The sequence below is a fragment of the Prionailurus viverrinus genome, chromosome C1 (assembly GCF_022837055.1).
Source record: "Prionailurus viverrinus isolate Anna chromosome C1, UM_Priviv_1.0, whole genome shotgun sequence".
Classification (NCBI taxonomy): domain Eukaryota; kingdom Metazoa; phylum Chordata; class Mammalia; order Carnivora; family Felidae; genus Prionailurus; species Prionailurus viverrinus.
In genome coordinates, this window is record NC_062568.1 from 8,584,349 (window position 1) to 8,607,431 (window position 23,083).

Consider the following 23,083-nt stretch of genomic DNA (forward strand, 5'->3'; position numbering starts at 1 on the left):
AAAGCCAAGTGCTATTCTTTGGCTTCCCAGCATCCATCAACTCTCACGCTGGACCTGGACATCTATCTTATTACCCGTGGCCCTCTCCAGAAGTTAGATGTGCTCTTTATGGAATAATTGAGGGAGGGGGACAATTTGAATAATCTCCTGATAGTGCCTCATGCATAGTAGCCACTCACTAAAAATGTGTTTCCTTTCATCTCTTTAAATGGCCGAGCACTGGGGCGCCTGGGTGGCTCAGTCGGTTAAGCAGCCAACTTCGGTTCGGGTCATGATCTCACGGTCCGTGGGTTCGAGCCCCACGTCGGGCTCTGTGCTGCCAGCTCAGAGCCTGGAGCCTGTTTCAGATTCTGTGTCTCCCTCTCTCTGACCCTCCCCCGTTCATGCTCTGTCTCTCTCTGTCTCAAAAATAAATAAATGTTAAAAAAAAAAAAATGTTTTTTAAATAAATGGCCGAGCACTATCCACACTATTCACAAAGCCTGAAATGTATCACATGAATGTTTTCTTCTGAGTGCATTTCCCACATGTTTCTTTTTTCTTCTTTTCCATTTCCTTTTACTCACATTTTAATTTTTTTTTCATGTTTATTTATTTTTGAGACAGAGAGAGAGAGAACGTGAGCAGGGGAGGGGCAGGGAGAGAGGGAGACACAGAATCCGAAGCAGGCCCTGGGCTCTGAGCTGTCAGCACAGAGCCCGACACGGGACTCGAACTCACGGACCGTGAGATCATGACCCGAGCCAAAGTTGGACGCTTAACCGACTGAGCCTCCCAGGCACCCCTCCTTTTACCCACATTTTAAACTCTCCAGAGTAGTCAAAAACATTGGTTAATGGACTTACGTTGGAGATCATTTATCTTCCTGGCTAGGATTCCTCAATGAGGGATTATTCTTAGTGGTTTCAGATGATTAAGAGGTGATGGGAATTAAAAACTCAAGAGGGATGCCTCGCTTGTAAGGGGTGATCACATCTGAGAGCGAAACAAAAATAACAAGCAATGGATCTTAAAGTTGGGAAAGGTGGTGAAGAAATGCTTGTTTCCAACTATAAATTGCATCTGACCTTGAAACTTCTGGCAAAAAAATGCTTTTCTCTTTTTTTTCCTGACAGCTCTGTCACGGTCCGTGTCTGTACAGCTTCTGTTCCTCTGTGTCTAGTATTTCCCTCAGTACTATAAGCAAAAGTGGTATGTTTTTCTTTCCTTATGTCTACACTGTCCTTTGTGGCCTTCTAGTCTGCCTACCCCTTCCTACTTGTTCATATTCCCCAGATATCTCCATAGTGGCTAGTGTTCTCTGAGTGTTTCATTAGAAGAACTTTATTTCCATTTCAAGATAGGTTGATGTGGGGTGGGGGTAAGCTTGCCAATCAAAGTTAACAACTTAGCTTTTTTTGTAAGTTTATTTTATTTATTTATTTTGAGAGAGAGAGAGAGAGCACACGCCTTCAGGGGAGGGGCAGAGAGAGAAGGAACAAGAGAGAGAATCCCAAGCCATGGAGCCCAATTCAGGGCTCCAACTCAAGAACCGTGAGATCATGACCTAAGCTCATGACTTGAGTCAAAATCAAGAGTATGACGCTTAACCGACTGAGCCACCCAGGCACCCCAACAACTTAGCTTTTAAAAAGAAAATTCATACTCCCCCAATTTATAAAGTGTATTTGATTGAGCTCATTCGTATCCTGAACAGAGGTTCCGTATACCTCAAATTGGAACAAAAACAAAATAAAACAAACAAAAGAGACAAAGACAAGAACCAGGTGATTAAGAGGAGAGAAAAATATTTTTTTTTCCCAGGAAACCTTTGCTAAAAGAAGCAAAGTCAAAACAAAGGTTCTGTGCTTCCTGGAAATTGACACAAAGAAAAGAAATGGATGGATGGCACAGATCATATTATTCAGTAAAATAGACAGATTTGTCAGCAGGAAAGATCGACTTTCTCCCAGTCCTGGAAATTTGTCACATCAGTATTTATATATGGGACAATGACTACAGTATGTGTCCTGTAACATGTACATGGTATCTTCAAAAAAAGTTTTCCTTAAAACTGATTTACTCTACTACATTTCCACCTTAGATTGAAAAGAGGACAAAGTATTAACTCCTAGCTCTGTAAAAGAGATTCTAGAGGAAGAACTGGTTAATCGATAATTATCAATCATAAGTATAAATTGTCCATAGCAAAACATAAGTTATCTAGAGCAAAAGAAGCTATTGTCATGGCAAGTACTGACAAGTGTTACTTGTTGGTTGTAATGAACAATTTCCTGAAATCAGAAATAGATAGCCAGTGATAAAGATCTACAAAGTCCATAGTATTTTTAAAAATGGGTATTTACCTCAGTTCAGATTTACAACAACAACAAAAATTATTTGCTTCTTTTCTCAATTTTTCTTAATGAAAAGGCACCTGGCCATAATGATTGGGTTCAAAGTGTACTGGAGGGAAGAGTAGTCAAATTTTAGTATAATCCTGTAATGCATGAGCAAACCATAATCTGTAATGCATGAATACATTCACATACTTTTATACTCATGACATGTTCTGGGAAAAGTTACATATATAATTACAGGGAAGAGAGAAATTCTACCATTGAACTTTTAAAAATAGAAATAGTGAGCATTCACTTTTGAATGTCCCCTCTCTGAAAGCTTTCCTACCATTCTTCCTTTCTGATCTTATACTCTAATAAACTTTAGCCTGCTGCGAAAGAAAAGGAAAGAAAAGGAAGGAAGGAAGGAAGGAAGGAAGGAAGGAAGGGTTAGAATAGATACAGAACTTTAGAAAAACAAAAATAGAATTAATTGGGGCACCTGGGTGGCTCAGTCGGTTGAATGTCCGACTCCAGCTCCGGTCATGATTTCACAGTTCGTGGGTTCGAGCCCCTCATCAGGCTCTGTGCTGACAGCTCAGAGCCTGGAGCCTGCTTCGGATTCTGTGTCTCCCTCTCTCTCTGGCCTCCCCTGTTCTCTCTCTCTCTCTCTTTCAAAAATAAAAAATAAAACATTTTTAAAAATTAACAAAAAGAAAGAAATAGAATTAATTATGCAACTCATTCCAAGAGTGTCCAGAAAAATCTCGGCTAACAGGGTATCCTAAAGCCACCTAATTAGTGAAAGAAACGTCAGTGTAAGGAATGAGATAGAAGAGGATAAAAAGGATAGACGAGATAAAGCAGTTGGAGTTGCTAAATGACAGGCAGACAATAACTACCTTTAGGCAGCCGGGAACGCCACACTATTTTATAAGTAGCCAAAACATCAAAGCGTCCTTTAATGGAGGCGTGAGACATGCATGTAAGTAACTGGATGAAACATAAATATAAGATGCTCATTTGGAGTCGGCTCCAGCGGTGAGGACGACAGCATAGTGAAGTCAGCAGCGGGAATGGATCTCAAATATAAAGTACAGAGAGAGGAACGGATCTACTCTGCCACAGTGCCAAGGAGGCAAGATGCAAAGTCATATTGTTCCGGGAGCTTCAGATACTCTATGCACACATTATTTCCCAAATTGCTGGCGCAGAACTTGTGGCGTTGATCGTAAGAATTTGTTGGCAGTATAGGGTACCCAGATGCTTGGTGCCTTGTGCAGACAGAAGTGTTAATCTGTCTTAGAAGAAGGTTAGAGCTAAACCACAGTAATTTGGGAAGCTAGTGGGAAAATCTTCATAACTAGAAATTTGAAATATTCATTAAGTCTCTTCTTTACAGAGATACATCTTAGAGATGTCCAGGGGGTCTACTCTTGTTATAATATTTACATTTCATTATTTGAACATATCTGACAAGAGAGTATTATTTGACACGTTATTATTATTTTCAAAGTCAGGTCAAGGTATATTTTTTTTCGTACATTGAATTTCCATTAATGCAAACATTTAAATGCCCTTTCAGATGCTTCCCTTTCTTGTAGATGACAATACGAATTACAAACTTTTAAAGTAAAGTAAAATTCTGGAATTATTCAGATACCATCATAAAGCGGTTCACTTATAAATTCATATGTGACAGCTGAAGAGTACCGTGAAGCTATTTTTTTTTCAATATATGAAATTTATCATCAAATTGGTTTCCATACAACACCCAGTGCTCATCCCAAAAGGTGCCTTCCTCTATACCCATCACCCACCCTCCCCTCCCTCCCACCCCCCATCAACCCTCAGTTTATTCTCAGTTTTTAAGAGTCTCTTATGCCGTGAAGCTATTTTAAATCTTGCCACAATGCTGACGGCATGGGCTTGGGAAAAAAAAAAAAAATTCTTCAGAACTACTCTAATAAGTACATTTCCAAAAGCTTGCAGAATCCTTGTGGGGAAGAAAAAGATCCTTGTTCTGGCTTTTAATTTCGTGTTTGGTGATATTAACATGAAACTCTCGATTTTCGCTCTGTTTTGTCCTGTTGTATTTTGTCCTGTCAAGATTATGTGCAGGGACGACCCGTCAAAGCGCGGAGCGGAGCGAACCTGTCCTCGAGTAATTAGCAGGCCGGCTCCCCCTTTACCCACTGTCTCCATCTCAGCCAGTGAGGACGCTTGAAGGGAGGTCTACTGCATCAGACACGCCTCGAAGGGACCCTTCTGAATTTGTAGCTCATCTCGGGGAAGAGAAAGACTTAATTTATTTGAAGTTTTTATAGTGTTAATATTTTTTTTTTTTTTACCTCGCTAGCTTGAGAATTTCGCCAGCTTTCGGCTTTGCACATTTCTTATGATTTTTTTATTCCTTTGAGCAGCATTGATCAAGCCAAGCTGAATATTTGCCGTGAAATTCCAACGAATGTGTAGCTCAAAAGCAAACCCTAAGTTTGCTGTCAGTTATAATATGTTCAATACCAAGTCCTAGTACACATATTTTAAAGGTCAAAGTGAATGTTTTTGTAACATTTAAGCATATTCCAAATGTAAATAGAAGATTGTAAAATATATGGTTTTTACCAAATTTAAAAGAGCCTTTTTAGTTAATACTTATGACAGTGCTAAAATTATATGAATAACATTTCAGATACCATTATATTAAAATATTTGTGTATGTGTACAAACATGTTGATAAATACTAATCTCTAAAGTTTGTGGAGTTCCTTTATTTGTAATATATGTGCTCTCAAAAGCAATGGGATGTGAAATTATGTATTTTGTTGTTCATAGAAATAAAAAATACAATTCCTTTGCATTTGGTTCCCTCTTGAAGAGTGGGTGAATTGCTCCTAAAAGTGGTTCACTGCTGGACGTCTGCTAACGCAATCTTACACTCACTCCCTGCGGTGCCTTTTCAAGAAGGCAGGAAAAGAACTCAACCAGAAGCCAGGCAGTTCTTCCAAAGATCAATTGGATGGGCCAGGGGTTTCCAAAGTTAGATCACTAGAATGATTGGGGAAGATAGAATGAATCAGAATCCTAAGGGTTGTGGTATTTAATAGGACTCTTCACAAAAATTCCATCTCTACACTCTATAAACCTGTGGTAGGAGTGCACGTTCCTGCCTCTTTTGAAGTTAGACTTGACCACGTGACTTGCTTTTGAAATGTGAGCAGAAGTGATGTGTGTCATTCTCAGGCAGATCCTTAAAAGCCAGTGGGTGGTGCTGCCCAGTCTCTTCACCGAAGCAGTCACATGGAGATGAAGCCTCTATCAGCCTGAGTCCCCAAGTGACCACAATGAGCACACACACACACACACACACTCGCACGCACATTAACCTTGTCGAACTAACATTCCCACTTATAGAATCTAAGAAATACATTTGGTTGTATTAAGGTCCCCACGATTCAGGACCTGTTTGTTACTGCAGCATTATGACCTCATCCTGGCCGATCTGTGTTTTCAACAGAGTTGTGACTGATCTCCAGCCGGGTCTGGGAACCACTAACACATCCTACCTCCTCCCTCAGCCACCCCTGTCCCCCAGCCAACACTGGCAGCAGTGAGACTGATCTGAGCTGCCTCCAGATGCAGAAGGCAAGCTCAGGAATATCATTTTATATTCATCCTCCACAGCCATTCCAAAGGTCCAGCCTCAAATTAGGGTACTTTGGCTGAGTTCGTCTTTCTCCTTCAAAAGTCCGTTGGCCAGGGTCTACAGAGGGCCACAAAGGAAGGTCGAGCTTAGACATATTTAAATGCTGTGAACGCAGAAGGGATGGAACAATATATTAGATGAAAATTCTGATCACTCAAAATGTATGTAACTGTTCTTTTCTAAAATAGAACTCACTGCTTTATTAAAAAACAAAACAAACAAAACCCTGTGATGAGCTAACATCTGATTCAAGGTATCACTCCCAGCTTCATCCTGACTCCAGCTCTCTGGATATCTGTCTGGCTGTGTTAGAATCTTTGCTCTTCTAACCTAATTTCACATCATTCCGGCCCCAGGAACTTGGGAAGACTCTGCTCCTGCTGTTGTTCCCTCCCAATTCCCACCCTTAGCTTCAAGTCCTCGAGCCCATCCCAACACATTCACCCCCCTGCCCTGACACTGTGAAACATGGGATGCCTGTCCAAATCTGCAAATAAAATCTCTAAGGAAGTAATCAGAAATAATAGATTTTTTTTTACTCCCACTAAATAGTGTAGTTTTTGCAACCTCTCTAGAGAAAATCAACTAAGACCATTCTGCCTTCATAGCATCAAAACTCACTCTGCACAATCCCAAAGCATTGTGTTCCTTCCGTCTTTTTTTTTTTATTTTAGAAAGAGAGCACATAAGCAGGGAGGAGGAGCAGAGGGAGAGAGAGAGACAGAGAGAGAGAGAGAGATCGAGAAACTTAGGCTGCACACTCATCATGGAGCCCAGCACAGGGGCTCAATCTCACAACCCTGGGATGACAACCTGAACCAAAGTCAAGAGAGTCTCAACTAAGCCACCCAGACACCTCTCCTTCCTTCTTTAGACCAGATGCATTGAACTGGCTTCTCAGACTGAAACCAACACACACATCTTATCTGTTCCACATGGTGTCTTTAGTGTTTTCAATTAGATATCAACACTTAAATATTTGGACACATAAAATTCCAGCTCCTTGGTATCTGTTAAAAAAATCAGGCTCTCTGGCAATGCCGGATTCATATTCCCATATGACAGCAATCAGTTAAAACGGAGACACTGTGGACCCCATTATATGTGCTTTCCAGCTTGCCAGAGTTGGCACCAGGCCCTAATTGACTTACACCAGATCAGCCCCCCTTATTTGTATTTCCTGCCTAGACCCTATAAGTATGTGCAGATCCCTATTCAAACTTTTTTTAGGTAAGCGTAGTGATCACTAGATGCGGACAGCAGATCATCTGCTTCAGAATCAGGCAGGACGTGTGTTAAAATGCACATCTCTGGGTTGTTTCAAACCTCCTGAAATAGAAACCCCTAGGAGCTATACCTAGCTCCATGGGACTCTCAGGCACAACAGGTATAAAAATTCCACTGAGTACTCTAATTAACTATCTCTAAAAATATCCTTTGCAGAAGACTCTGCCTTGTAAACCAGAAACCCGATTTTCAGTTGCCAAGACACTGAATTCTTATTTTATATTCTTTTTATCTTTATATAACCTTTCTCAAAACAATCTACAGTATTTTACTCAAATTAATAACTCCTCAAAATAAGCTCTGTAAAAAAAAAATGGTAGTAAATTTCACAGTTCTACGAATGGAAAGAACAAAAATAAGACAAGTGGCATCATTTTCCATATTTACTCTGGAAAGTATCCAACACAGAATTTGTGGAACTAGTGCTTAGGTTCAGTCCTGGCTCTGTCCACCACCCATTCATCATTCCACCCAGCAGCTACCTCTCTTCCCATTCTCATTTCAAAGTGCAAAATGCACAGCCTATAAAAAAATTAACGTGTCCCTGCATTTTGGGTAACAATTACCTTACAAACAAGTGTCCATTATCCAAAGTCACCCAGTATGTCCCTATTTTAACTGTGTTCTCGTCCATTTTGAAGCCAATATGAAAGGGCCCCATCAGCCTGTTTCCTTCATAATGACATATAGCTTTCTGAAACATGGAGAACATGTTACAAGGAAATATCAGCTTTCAGAATCCTGAAGGTTGCTCTGCAAGATTTTACCATATTTGCAGACTGATTTTTCATCTCATAGTACAGTCGAACGCCAGAAAGATACAGATAGATATAGATAGATAGATAGATAGATGATAGATAGATGATAGATAGATAGATAGATGGATGGATAGATGATATGTACTCTTTGAGCAGTACTCTTATGAGCAATTAGGAAATGAAACAAATTTGAGAGCAAATGTGACAAATGATCCCAAATCACACTTTAAATTTGCTTATAACATGGGGTGCCTCATGGGGTGGCTCAGTTGGTTAAGCATCTGACTTCAGCTCAGGTCAAGATCTCATGGTTTGTGAGTTCAAGCCCCATGTCAGGATCTGTGCTGACAGTTCAGAGCCTGGAGTCTGCTTGGGATTCTGGGTCTCCCTCTCTCTCTGCCCCTCCCCCACTTGTGCGTGCTCTCTCTCTCTCTTTCTTTCTGTCTCTATATAATATATATATATATCAAAAAGAAATAAAATGTAACAACAAAATTTTAATTTGCTCATAACAAGTGGTCCCCATATCCTTCACTCCCACATTTGTATCAGTGAAAAATTATATATATATTTTTTTCAACTTTTATTTATTTTTGGGACAGAGAGAGACAGAGCATGAATGGGGGAGGGGCAGAGAGAGAGGGAGACACAGAATCGGAAACAGGCTCCAGGCTCTGAGCCATCAGCCCAGAGCCCGACGCGGGGCGCGAACCCACGGACCGCGAGATGGTGACCTGGCTGAAGTCGGACGCTTAACCGACTGCGCCACCCAGGCGCCCCTATATATATTTAAAAACAGATATCATATCATATGCTGATAGTGTGATATTTTTGTTCAGAAAATGATGAAGTACAGAAGTACAGGCATGGCTAACGTTCAAGATTCTCTACAGGAAGCCCCTTGTCCTCCTCCTAGCTTCTTATCCTGCCTGTCTGCTTATATGTACCCTTGACTTAGAGCTACCGTGTTCTGCTCACTTGGAAACAAAAAACAAAAAACAAAACCTATCGTGTGCCTCTTTGGACTGAAAGATCCCTTTTCCTTTTTTCCAACCACACGAATCCGACCCATAGACCTCAGGACCATGGGAACTCAAACTGGTGGTGCACGCTGTGACACCACCCCAGATCCATCCCTTTAGGACTGAAACACCCTTTCTGCCAGTTGCTGGTACCCCCTGGAAGCTAAGGGCTCTCAACTAAGTTCCCCTGGCCCAAGGTCACATCACTCACCCTGACGAAGCTGACCCTCAATGACTGGTTGATGGTGGAAACTGCAAAGGCCTGGCTTCATTGCCCCAATTCAAGACAGCTCCGAAAGGCCATCTCAGCTCCCAGCTCCTAACTGAGGCCATCTGGAACTACATCACAGTTCAGCTCTTCCCCTATGCCCAGTCATCCTCTGAAGAGAACTCCAAAGAGGCAGATTGGTTCCCAATACATTTCCTGCATGGACACCTCCACATAGACTCTTTTTCTTTGGGAATGGCTCAAGGCAACAGCTTTCCAGAAGCTTTGCTTATGACCCTTGTTCACCTGGATTTCACATCCTCTGCCCTTCATTGGCCATATCGCCTTTAATCATCCATTTTCCTTTTCTTGGTTACATTTTCTTTTCATGTGTCCATGTGTTCTTTCCAACCATGTCATGCCTTCCTTGAAGGCATATTTTGTCTTAATCTTCTTTGTGGTCTTGGCAGTTCAGATTGCTGCACTGCACTTCAGAGTTCTGGAGCCAAGTTCTCAAACTTCTGTCAGGATGGAGCAGTTCCAGAAAAAACGCTAGGGGTGCGGGGGGGGGGAGGGACAGGGAGCAGAGGGAGGAAGAGCAAACTGTGGGAAGATGGGTTTGAAACCAGAAGTCATTGTAGGAACAAGTGTCCTCAAATCTCTTTTTTTTAATATTTTTTTAATGTTTATTTCTGAGAGAGACAGAGATAGAGAATGTGAGTGGGTGAGGGGCAAAGAGCAAGGAAGACACAGAACTCGAAGCAGGTTCCAGGCACCATGCTGTCAGCACAGAGTGAACATGAGGCTTGAACTCACAAACTGTGAGCTCATGACCTGAGCCGAAGTCGGACTCTTAACTGGCTGAGCCACTGGTCCCCCTTGAATCTCTTTTTTTACAAGAATTTTTTTGAAAATATCAGAGTTCACTGCTTTCATATTTCTTTTCAGTTCTCTGTTTTGCTACTGAAATATTTGACACTAGATACATTTATGTACAGGAACAAATTTAGGCAGAACTATTAATGATATGATTTTTTCATTTGGAAGCTTCCCAGTTCCTTTTTGCCCCCAGTTCCCTTATATTCTCGTGCCCTCCCCATCACCCAGTCACCCAGGTTGCCTCACTGTGGTCCCTACTCTGGCCCTTCACCCAGCCCTATCCTCCTGAGGCAGAGAGCCCACATCTTCCCCATCTGTGCTTGGAACCATATGGGTTCCAACTCAAATGCCAATTCCAATCAAAGACAGGTTGTTGCCTGGGATGCTGGATTGGGGAGGATTACGTGAGGCCACCTCTGCTCCCAGAAGGTATGAGCAACCAGCAACGTGCTGGGCACAGAAGCCAGGAATGACAGCCTACCTGTTGTGCCATCTGTGCATGAACCCTCCCCAAAGGTTCATCTGTGCATGAACCCTCCCCAAAGGCTAACATCATGTTATCTCAAACTATAGTGCCACTGACTGATTATAGGAGAGAGTGCTGTGGTTTCCTGGGAAAATTAATGTCCTCAAACAACAAACTTTAACCCAAGGAAGTGAATTTCTAATTGCTGGAGTTTTGGTCTTCAGATATTCTGCCACTAAAGCTCTTCCTCAACCCACACTCCTCTCCACCATCTCACTGCGTAGGCAATCATCTCCTCCATCACGGCTAAACTCATCCCGGAAAATATTCAGTTAAATTAGATCTAGGTGAAATAGTAAATGAGTTACAAAGAATCATACCTGCTAATTGTCCGGAGTCTCAACTAGGTATGCCCTTGGGCAATCACTGAAACTCTCTAAGAGAGGGACATGATCACCACTGAAAAAGTTGTTAAGAAAATGAAGTGAATAAAAGAGATGGGTGGATACTTTGTAGAGTGCTGTACAGATATGTCATCTGTTAGTTGCTAATTGAACATTTTCAGTTATCAATCCCAACATCCCAATGCAATCAGTATCTGATTCCCCTGATTCTCAGATAACATTCAAGGTCTGATGGCTACTGAGAGAGCCACCTGTGGATAATGAATGCCAATAAAGAAGCTTGAAAACATGAGAAGTTTTTCTCATAAAATATTGAATGTTTTAAGAGGAGGGGAAGGGAGTTAAAGACATCATAAGAGTAGACATTGGAGAGTCCCTTTGGCATGTCCTTTGCAGCCATACCCTGGTTATGGCCTGAGAATAAAGACAGCATCTATGGTCTACTTAGAGAACACGGTCCTGTCCTGGCCAGTAGCTCATTTGCGCATAATGGAATATGATAAGTATACATTTACCCATGGGCACAGGAGAGGAGCTGTGATGAATAGGGGGTAGATAAGCAGATACACAAGTTTGGGTTCAGAACCTGGGTGATTAGGTGTTGTGAGTGAATTACAGAGATGAGAAAATATCAACCAAAGAAAGAAATTCCCATGAAAGCTCTAAACTCCTTTGCTTTCGCCCTGCCTCTTGATTTTCCTGTAGGGAATGCATGGGCTTGGGGATGGGAAGTAAGAGAAGAATAATTGGGTAGATCATAAATCACAAGTCTCAAGAGAAATATTCCAGGGAGCACATAAAGTTGATCTTACAGGAATAAGGAGTGAAAGATAGATCAAAACATGTCCAAATGGGGTTCATGAAGGTCACTTGGAGAAGGTAATGGTGATTAAGCCTGAGTAATTGAGCAAAGGTTTACAAAGAATAGCTTTAAATAACACTAATGTCAAGGATTCTCCAGAGGAATCTGCTTGCAATGCTCTTACATCATTAATATTAATATCCAACTATAAAGTCATTGTTTCTTGGATATATTCCTAATGAATACAGGATATTTGCTTTTGAGGCTTATGACTTCCCTCGTATTTCGTCAAAAGGAATACAACTATAACTACTAAACCCAGTTTTTAAGTTATAAATAAGATAGTGCGTGGTATTTGCAGGATATTTTATTGAACAGAATGGCCCAGTGACCGAGGAAGTCTGTTTCACAGCACTTGCATGGAGGTTAGTAAGTCTCTCTGGATTCCAAAAGGACTCATCTTCTGCAATGTTATTTTTCCCTTCAGATGGGAAATTTTATTAATTGGCGGGGGGGGGGGGGGGGGGGATGAGCAATTTTTTAGAAAATAAATAAAATAATAATGAAGTCCTAGAAATCAACTTAAATCCATTTTTTTAAAGGAATTTTTACTTTTTAGCAAAAGTCAAGTAAACTAGAAATCTAGCCAGAAAGGCTCTGGAGTGTTCTTTGAAAATATTTCCTAGCAGTGACCCAAGGCCATGACAGAGGCCTTTCACCATCTCAGCTCAAAAATATTCCCTTGGATCCAGACAGTCCAATGGCCCATCACATTCTATGAGGTAGTTTTCAATATTCAGCCTCTCCCTTCTGAACAGCTGAGCAAAACAGGCACTGACCCTCTTAAGTGTGTTGAATTAGTTATCCCTAAACTACAGGATCCAGAAAGGGTGTGGTCCTTCATTCTGCCTTTAACATTTAGAAGAACTGAAAATAGGATTCCTTTCTAGAAAGAACCTGTTCCCATTAAGACTTTAAGTTGCAAATGGTGATGCAAATCGATCTGTAACTTTAAGGGATCCTGGTTTGGATACCACGGATAGTTATATTTTACTGCTGGAAAAAGTTGAGAACAAAACAATAACAGGCTTATAAAACCATCACTCACCGCCTAATTCGGGTGTGTAACTGGGCTAACAGAGTCAAGGACTCTGTTAAAAGAATCAGGGTTTTTTCCCCCCATCTTTCTTTCCTATCTTACTGTCGGTCCTGCTTGGGATGAGTCAGAGCCCCAAGAGGGGAGATGCCACTCCCCAGAAATGGGGATTTCCTAACATCATACATTTGGCAAGAAGGAAATGAGATTGAGATGTTTAAAAAATGCATGAAACACACATGAGTCTAGCCCAGCAAAGCAAGCCAGCACTTTCCTGACTCCCAGGCAGATCACCAGCCCTCGGGAGTCTGAGGTTTTCCATTTGCAAAAGCTCCCATCAGATGAGGCATCTGTTTGTTTCTGGGCGATATCATGGCAACATTATTTTATACCTCTCAAAATAACTTCCATTTGGCATGATGCGTAAGTACATCATTAAAAGTTGAATTTTCAAATCGAGCTGTCAGTAAGATCACAGGATGCCTTAATTGGAAGAACAGGTTGTGATATGTTGTACTATCGATTTTTCCAGTCTCATCAAACGTGCAGCTTTTCTCCTCTGAGAAAGAGTGACTTTGGCGAAAATGCAGGGCCCTCGGAGGACTCTGCAGCTACAACCAGTCGCCTCTTCTGGAAGCCATAGAAATAGCCCCTGGTTGGAGTCACTGAAAATTTCCCCATGCTTTCACCTCACAAATTGACGTGAGTGCAGTGTTCCTCTGGTGTGAAAACCATGCTTTACTTTCTAATTCATCTCACCTCGTTATTGGAATTAGCAACTTCTTAGATGAACTATTTACTATATCAGATGATGTGTCCTTTGAAGTCTGAATGCTAACATATTCTCCTTTTTAAAATGAACAACTAACCTTCTCCTTGTCAGAATTCCTCACTTATATTTTCCGTACTAATGCCTTAACATTTGAATATGCAATTAAAATCAGATCTGAAAGACTTCGTCTGGCAGTCCATGGCCACGGGTCCACAACAAATACCATCTCCTGGTCTTATGCAGCTAAGACGTTGCATGGTTCAAGAGTAAGGAAAGAAAATTCCGTAAGGAGACAGAAAAGATAGAGTTGAAACAAGCATGAAAACAAAGATTGCATCTTGTGTCTTTGTAGTCCAGAGTCCTAGCGAGGTGCCTGGCATAGAAAAGGGTCTCAAAAAGAGAGCCTGGGTGGTTCAGTCGGTTACGCTTCCGACTCTTGGTTTCGGCTCAGGTCATGATCTCATGGTTCATGAGTTCAGGCTCCACACTGATGGCACAGAGCCTGCTTATGATTCTCTCTCTCTCTGCCCCTACCTTACTCGTTCTCTCTCTCTCTCTCTCTCTCAAAATAAATAAACTTTAAAAAAATTTTTAAAAGGATCTCAATCAACACTTGTATGCATAAGTGAATGAATGAGTAAATGAAGCAAAAAAGCTACCAAAGCTTTCTTGAGCAATTTCATGGCGACTAATGACTCTATTTTCCCTACTCATGCCGTTGAAGGTGGCTTAAAGTATTAAGTCTGAATGGCATTGTGGTTTGTAGCCTGAGCCTTGGAGAAGATATAAAACCCCAGCTCTAGCACTAATTTCCTGTGTGGTGTTGAGTGAGTGTCCACACTAAGCCTCAGTTTCATCATCTGTAAAATGGCAATGATGAATACACCAATTTCATGAGCCTGTTAAGACGATGAAATGAAATAAGGAGCAGAGACGAGAGCACACAGCCTGGGAACAGTAAGCACTTAGTATCTGCCAGCTATCATTTCTGGCGAGAAAAAACGGAACTTAAAAAGTCACTTAAGCCAGCATCATTGTTATTAGCGTCATTACACAACTTCTAACAAAGGTACTCCCATGAAGGTACAGAGTTCCGTTCTGGTCACCTATGGCACTTAACTGCTTAACTTTTATCTGATCCTTTGAGGTGTGACCAAGTGAAATGTTACAGGGCATTGAAAGTCTTTGCCAATTCCTTGGCAGTAAATTCAACTTTAAATCAAACTTCTAGAATACCACTGCACTCAAAAAAATTGGCAAATAAATATTTCAATACACACTTCAGTACAGTATTTATTGAAATGCTCATCATCTCAAGGATTAGGTACCAGAAAAGTTGAGTGGTAGATCTGGTTTTTAAGATAGCTACATCCTTAGGATTCCAACTCTCTCCAGCTTTCAGCTCTGACTTTCTTTTTATTGGTCGATGCTGAGGCAGTTTGCATTCCTATATGGCTGCAAACAGTTTGCCAACTTAAAAACCGAGTGGAGAGAAAGCATATCCCCACTTATGATATGTTAGATTACCACTCAGCAAATATTCATGATCTCCCCTCTGGCTTTTATGAGTGCTTTGGATACTGGCCTTGGCCCATGTGATTTGCTTTGGCTGATAGAATATTAATAGATGTGACTGACATGGGTTAGAGCTGCAGTAAGGTCACCCAGTGGGACCCAATCTCTGGCATTTGCCTTTCATCATTAAAGGACTACGTTTGGGGTTGAGTAGCCATTGGAACAGGGAGGATGAAAGACACACGGAGCAGAGGTGGGCTGAGCCTCCAGCTTGGAGCCAAGTCTGGCCAAACAGACTCAAGCAGTCAAATACAGGACAGTCATCACAGCCATCAGCTGTGTAAAGGAGAAATAAATACATATTGTCACATGCAACTAAGATCTGGGGTAGTTGTTCGCATGCAGTTATGAGGCATCAGTTAAATGATGCATGTGAAATTCCAAGAAAATTCTCAGGCTTTAATCTCATTAGATCAGATCACTGGTTCTCAAAGTATGGTCCCAGGAGCGGCACCAACAATTCCTGCGAATTTACATAAAATGCATAGGTCCCATCCCAGCCCTACAGAATCATAAACTCTGAGGGAGGGGACCAGCAACTTTTGTTTTCGCAAGTACCCCAAGTGATTCAGATTCACTGGAAAGTTTGAAAAACCACTGACCTAGACCATATGTCCCTCCTTAAACCAATCATAGTGCATAAATCATCCGGCCTGGAGCTGGGGTGTGGGTGAGTAACACCAGAATTATCTCAACCCATGGGGCAGGGCCTGAGAATGTGCATTTCTAACCAGTTCCCAGGTGATTCTGATGCTGCTGGCTTAACACACTTGGAGAATCCCCATTCAAGGCCAAGAGTGCAACCGGAGTGGCTCATTGGGAAATCAGCATTCTATTAACAAAAGAAGAAAACAAAGAATACCAGGCAAGGAACAAATATAAATCAGAGATGCATTCTTATTAAAACAAAAGAGTTCTTATGGAAGAGATCAGACAACCTCCAATATTCTCCAATAATTCTGCAGGGACAGAGAAATCTGGAGCCAAAAAAAAAAGAATCTCATCTGTCTTTTAGTTCATGAAGTTGATCGAGACATAAACTGATTTTTTTTTTGGTCTCTTCAATTTTGCTGAAATTCAATACAGATCTGAGAAATCAAATAAAAGACAGCAGTTTTTGCTGCAGAAAGTCATGTATCATTTCAAATGTGATGTGAGTTGTCACACAAATCTTTCCTAGTACAATTCACTGAAGATAAATATAGTGTTTAAGGAGACGGTGTCTATATATCAAACAATTCAGTCATTTTGATCCGTTCTAGTGAAACCAAGTTTCAAGCCTATAGTTTTGAGTAATCCAAGATACAAAATAAAGTCATAGACCCTGGCTATTGCTGCTATTTTTAATACATTCTTAAAATCTGGAAATCAAAGCATTTGGGAACTCAAAGGACCTTAGAGATCATCTAACCCTCATAACGCAAACCACCAAACAGTGGGCCACATCCCACCCAGAAATGTGCTTTATTTGTCCTACACAGCAGTGTTTTCCTTTTATTAAAAGTGTTGCCATATTATTGGTGCAACAACAGTGGAAAATAGTATAGAGCTTCCTTCAAAAACTTAAAAGGAGAATCACCATATGATCCAGTAATTCCACCACCAAATATTTACCCAAAGAAAACAAAAACCTCAATTTGAAAAAGTATATGCACCTTTATGTTTATTGCAGCATTATCAACAATAGCCAAGATATGGAAGCAATCCAAGTCCCATCCAGAGATGAATGGATAAAGAAGACATGGTGTATATATATGTACATATATGTACATACATACATATATATGACGGAATATTATTCACCATAAAAAGAATGAAATTTTCCCATTTGCAACAACACGGATAGACCTAGAGGGTATAATGCTCAGGGAAATAAGTCAGAGAAAGACAAAGACCATATGACTTCGCTCATATGTAGAATTTCAGAAACAAAACCAATGACCAAAGGAAGAAAGATACAAATGAAAAAACAGACTCTTAACTGTGGAGAACCAACGAGCAATTGCTGGGGGGGGGGGGGGGGGGGGGGGTTGGGGTAGGGATGGGTGAAATGATAAAGATTCAAAAGTACACTCACATCAACAAAAACAATCGCCATATTTAAAATTTGTCAACTTTTCTTGTCACGTTGGAAGATCTAACACCACACGAGGCGGACAAAAGTCAGTGCTCCTTCATGCCACAGTGCTTTGGAGCTGAGTCCCAGCTTCCTCCTGTTGAAGGAGCACGAATCCCTGCACTCCGGTCTCTGCTGTTTAACAACCAGCCCGCTTCACTCATTTACAAGGCCTGCCTGGGTCCGGTAGGTATGTTGGTTCACCATCCCTCATCTAGACAGACTCCTGTGTTTTTCTGCCATGAGAACTCTGAGGTCCACGGTGACGACCAACTTTAACTCACGTTATCTCTTTAGGGACAGACCCCGTTTACACCATCGGTTTCTCACAATTGTAGAAAGTAGTTTCTCTTACAGACACGTATTCAGCATAGAAAATGGGATTACAAAAGCTCACATTCAAGTTCTGCTCAGTCAACATGGAGAGAGGTGTGCTGCTTAGTCAGAAACCTCATTTCAGCGGGCGGCTGATTTCAGAAACCTTACAGAAAAATCCGTGAACAATGGGAGAAGTGACAGGCCGCAACAAATGTAACATGAAATGAGTCTTGTTTGGATGTTGTACTCCCGAATCTTTTCAACCCCTTTCATGAAAGTGATTTTTTTCCCATTAAAAAATAATTTTTTACACCTCACACCCACTAGGATGGCTACGATTAAGGGGGGAAAAAAACCAGAAAATAACAAATGTTAATGAAGATTTGGAGAAATTGGAATCCTTGAACACGATCAGTAGGAATGAAAAATGGTGCCGCCGCCATAGAAAACAGCATGGCAGTTTCTCAAAAAAAATTAAAAAGAGAATGACCAATCTGATGCAGCTATTTCACTTTTCCACTTCTCAGTATGTATCCGAAAGAATTGCAAACGGTATTGCAGAGAGGTATTTGCACACCCATTGTCATAGCAGCACCATTCACAACAGCCGAGAGGTGGAAGGTACCCAAGTGACTATCAACAGATGAATCGTTTTCTTTAATATGCTACGTGTATATATGACAGAAAATTATCCAGCCTTAATAGAAAGGCAATTCTGACACATGCCACAACATGGATGAGCCTTCAGGACACTATGCTAAGTGAACTAAGCCAGTCACAACAAGACAAACACCGTGTGATTCCACTTTAATGAAGTATCTAGAGTAGTCAAACTCATAGGAACAGAAGGTAGAATGGTGACCTATGGGATTGGGAAATGGGAAATTATTGTGTAATGAGTACAGAGATTCAGTTTTACAAGATGAAAAAATTCTGGAGCTTGGTTACACAACAATGGGAACATCCTTCACACGACTGAATTGTGCACTTATGGGGCGCCTGGGTGGCTCAGTCGGTTGGGCGTCCGACTTCGGCTCAGGTCATGATCTTGTGGTCCGTGAGTTCGAGCCCCGCGTCAGGCTCTGTGCTGACAGCTCAGAGCCTGGAGCCTGTTTCGGATTCTGTGTCTCCCTCTCTCTCTGACCCTCCCCCGTTCATGCTCTGTCTCAAAAATAAACGTTAAAAAAAATATTTTTAAAAAAATGGTTACAATGGCAAATTTCATGGTATGTTGTTTCTTACCACAGAAAAATAATTGTCTTCAAAATGGAAGTTTTTAGTCAAATCTGCTAGGTTTTTTTAGGATCTGGTATAATTACTTCAAAAGTTAAAATGGCGGGAATCCAAAGATGAAACAGAAAGATGTGTCTCATCCTGCAGACACAGACTCAACTGATACCTCTTGGGGTAAATTAAAAGTTTGGGTTAGAATTTTGTCTCCTTCTGAAAAGTACAACAAAGTTTTTCATTTAATGTTTCAAATTTACTTTAAAAAACCATGTGATAAAAAGGTGAGAACTTGAATTGATACAATTAACAAAAGTCAAATATAGAGAAAGTAGAAAATATTTTACGGTATTTAGTTCACCCTTATCTTGGGATTAATAATCTACTTTGGGGGCGCCTGGGTGGCTCAGTCGGTTAAGCGTCCGACTTCAGCTCAGGTCATGATCTCACGGTTCGTGGGTTCGAGCCCCGCGTCAGGCTCTGTGCTGTTTCGGATTCTGTGTCTCCCTCTCTCTCTGACCCTCCCCCGTTCATGCTCTGTCTCTCTCTGTCTCAAAAATAAACAAACATTAAAAAAAAAATTAAAGAAAGTAATAATCTACTTTGGAGTTTCTTGGTATGGATTAAATTACTCCTATTCACTAATCCTAGAGATCATAGATCTTGGAATTAACAACAAGGATTCTATTAGCTACTCATATTGTCCTAATTCTGCCTCTGTAGGATCATTAATCACTGAGGAAAGTCAAGGTCAGTGTCAGCGTCCCATCAGGCAATCCTGGTGCAAACCACCCTCTGATAATTTTGCGATTGTTGATCTACTTTTATATGTTGAATAAGGGTAGCTGTAAGCTGCTGACGTGTGTATCATTTTGTCTAACTTGCCACACTGTCTCAGTGTCTCTAAAGACAGCCAAAGAAAGAACCACCCTGCCAAATACTCAAAAGGCTACTCAATAAGGCTGAGTTTGGTTCACTGGAGAAGTTGCATTTGGCTCCTCTTAGATAGAGTCTCTCTTCTGTGTGGATACTATTGAGCTGTAAATAGTAGATGTTCAGGCCTATGACATGGAAACTGGAATATATCCAGGAAAACAGATTAGTCAGTATTCCAGGGCCAGGCCGTCCCTAAAATACAAACTACAGACTCATCTGAAAATCATAAAAGAGCCACAGTTGTCTGTGTCTTGAAGCTTAGCCCTTCCGACAGACATTATCATCATGTGACGATGCTCTTGTAAATGCTGTGAGTGTAGGGGAGGAAACATGGCGGGAAAAGAAGGAGAAACAATGAAACTAGTCTGCCCTCAACAAGTTTATGTCTTAGTCAAGGAGACAAACACTATTTGATTCCCGAAAATGCATGACCTTGTATAATCAAGGGTCTCAAATGTGTGACGTCTGCTACATTTATTAAAAGAATTCAGGCAAGGAAGAGACCCAGACAATTTCGAGGGTTGAAAAGGATTTCTTGAACTTCATAGGGTTCCAAAGGGACCTGAAAAATAAGATGTAATATAAACGCAAAAATATTTGGAGAACGGACCGCTCACATGTTCTTACTTCCAATTCTACTTCTACATCTCCTATATTTGCTCTGTCACACATCTATCCATCTTTCCATCTCATTTTTAAAATATGTTTTAAGACAAACTGCTAACATCAGTTTTAACATCCCTTCAGCATCAATGAGCATCAATATCATTAACCAGATATCAACTTCAGCATCAATATCGTTAACCAGAGTTTAAGATTTGTTCATAGGTTTGGGGGACAAAATCTACACAAATGAAATGCATAAATCTTAACTGCACTGTTTGATGTGTTTTTGACAAATGTTTGCTCCTGTGTAAAGTAACCCCTCTTTCAAGACATAACATTACTACCACTCCAGAAAGTTCCCTCATGTTTCTTCCCTGTCTGTGCTCACTCTCTAACTCCCTTGAGATAACCACGGTTACAATTTTTTAGCTGCAAAATTAGCTTTGCTGATTGTAGGACATACATGAAATCATATGTTATCTTTGGGTAAGTCTTCTTTTATTTAGCACAATGTTTTTGAGGTTCACTCAGGTGTTTGCATAAATCAAGGATTCATTCTTTTTTAGTGCTGGATAGTATTCTTCTCTAGTGATATACCATAATTTGTTTATCGATTCTCCCATTAATAATCACCCAAGCTATTTGTATTTGAGGTTTATTGTGAGTAAAGCTACTATAAACATTTGCATACATATTTTTCATTTCCTTTATGTAAGCAGCCAGGAATGGAACTGCTGGGTTAAATAAAACGTTGAGTTTTATAAAAATTGCCAGACCTTTATTCAAATTGACCTCTGTTTTATACCCCCACCAATGATCTATGAGAAGAGTTCCACATCCTCACCAACATTTGGGATTGTCAGTCTTTTTAAGAGTAGATCCTGGAGCCCAGAATAAGAAGGTAAAAATAACTTTACAGCTTATACCAGGACCTCATTATTACAATAAAGACTAGACTAAGAATAAAACTGGATGATGGGTTGTAGCAAACTTTCGTGGCTTTAATATTTTTAAATTAAATTTTCCTCTACCATACCCTACGAATACCCATTAAAATTATATCTGTTTCTGAGGGCATGATGGGGAAGGATGTCCTAGAAATATTCATCCCATAATTTATATCTCTGCTTCAAAACAAAAGCTGCCAGAGAAACTTTTGCAAAGGACCATTACAAAAATTGCATCTCATCAAGCAGTAGTGGGGAAAAAAAAATGAGAATAAGATTCAGTCATTAGGGAACATTATGTTTTATATTTGCCCATATTTCATGCAATCATTCTCAAGGTTGTAAAAATTCAGGAAACTGAAGAAACATGCAAGTCAACTAATTTTTCATTCTATCTGTTGAAAAAGAAAAAAATGGGGAATACGCAAAGATCATTATTATGTTCTGTGTAAATAGCAATTTTATATCCTAGTTAAATGCAGGTAAGAATTTCCCTTAAAATGCTGAAGTAACCTGGAAGAAATGGGTCCATTTTCCATGTTTACTGGTGATTTTTATAAGAAAACTTTTTAAGCTCAGGTATTTTTCTCAAATTACAGTGCTGGGTCTGTAATTTTATGGACACCCAGATTTGGGCAACAGCTAGATTACCGCATCCCAGGCATTTCCCTGGGAGATTCTGATACCGTAGGGATGCCATGAGGCCTCAGAACCTGTTTTGTTTTCAAACCCAGTTCCCCCCACAGATTGGTTCTTAGGCCCCTCCCTGGCTTGTGCTCTCTCTCTCTCTCTCGAAAATAAATCAACATTCCAAAAAAAAAAAAAAAAAAAAAGGTAGCAGTTGAAATTCTCAGTTAAAAATGTTGGAAAATCCACAAATGATCAAAATTTTCATGTGATTATTTTCAGAATCTCAATATTAGATAAAAGCAATCCATCTACCAATCTGAAGAAGCATATGGAATTTTATGTTTCTGTATCAAGTTACTTCTGCTTTTATGTGTTTCCATAAATCTGGTTATTGATGACATTAATCTGAATGCCAAGTACTTCCCAACCTCTTTACTGACACTTTAATACAAACAATACCTACTACAAAAGGAAAGCTGAGTTGAATTATGTTTATTTCCATTCCACAGCTTCTTCCTGTTTGATGTCTATATTTCTACTATGCTCTTGATAAGCCGTATGGCCACAGTGCTCACCACGAATAAACATCCAAAGCTGAACCCCATTATCCATAAATGCAGAATTCTAATGTATAAGGTAGGAATTAATAAAGACCTCTCTACTTCTGTTGAATGTTTGTAATCGTGACTGTAAAACTTCTCAGTCCCTAAGCACGTCCACCTGGACACCATCAGTGGCATAAACATCAGCACCAGGAAGAGTGATAATCACTTACATCATCTGAAAACTTACTGTGTTCTCTGCCCTGCTCTAAACACTCATTTACACCTCACGACCACCCTCTGGTAGGATTATCACTGTGCCCATTTTATGGCAGAAGAAACTGGGCCAGGAAAGGCAAACATCACACACTTTTATCAAAAATACAAACCCCAGCACTTGACTCCAAGTGGACGCGTTTATCCACAACTTTTTCTGCCGCGGGAGGGTTTCGATGACCTGGTTCCCAG

General features: G+C 40.5%; 1 protein-coding gene across 6 annotated transcripts in view; it reads left to right on the forward strand.

The window, feature by feature from the left end:
• The window catches only part of DOCK10 (dedicator of cytokinesis 10), a 272,061-nt gene extending 266,883 nt beyond the window's left edge, over window positions 1–5,178 (forward strand). For all 6 annotated transcript variants that reach the window (XM_047873141.1, XM_047873140.1, XM_047873137.1 and 3 more), the window contains exon 56: window positions 4,429–5,178. In XM_047873141.1, the coding sequence (XP_047729097.1) occupies window positions 4,429–4,545 (117 nt within the window). In that variant the 3' untranslated portion in view covers window positions 4,546–5,178. The remainder of the gene's footprint in view (window positions 1–4,428) is intronic.
• Window positions 5,179–23,083: the final 17,905 nt, after the last annotated feature.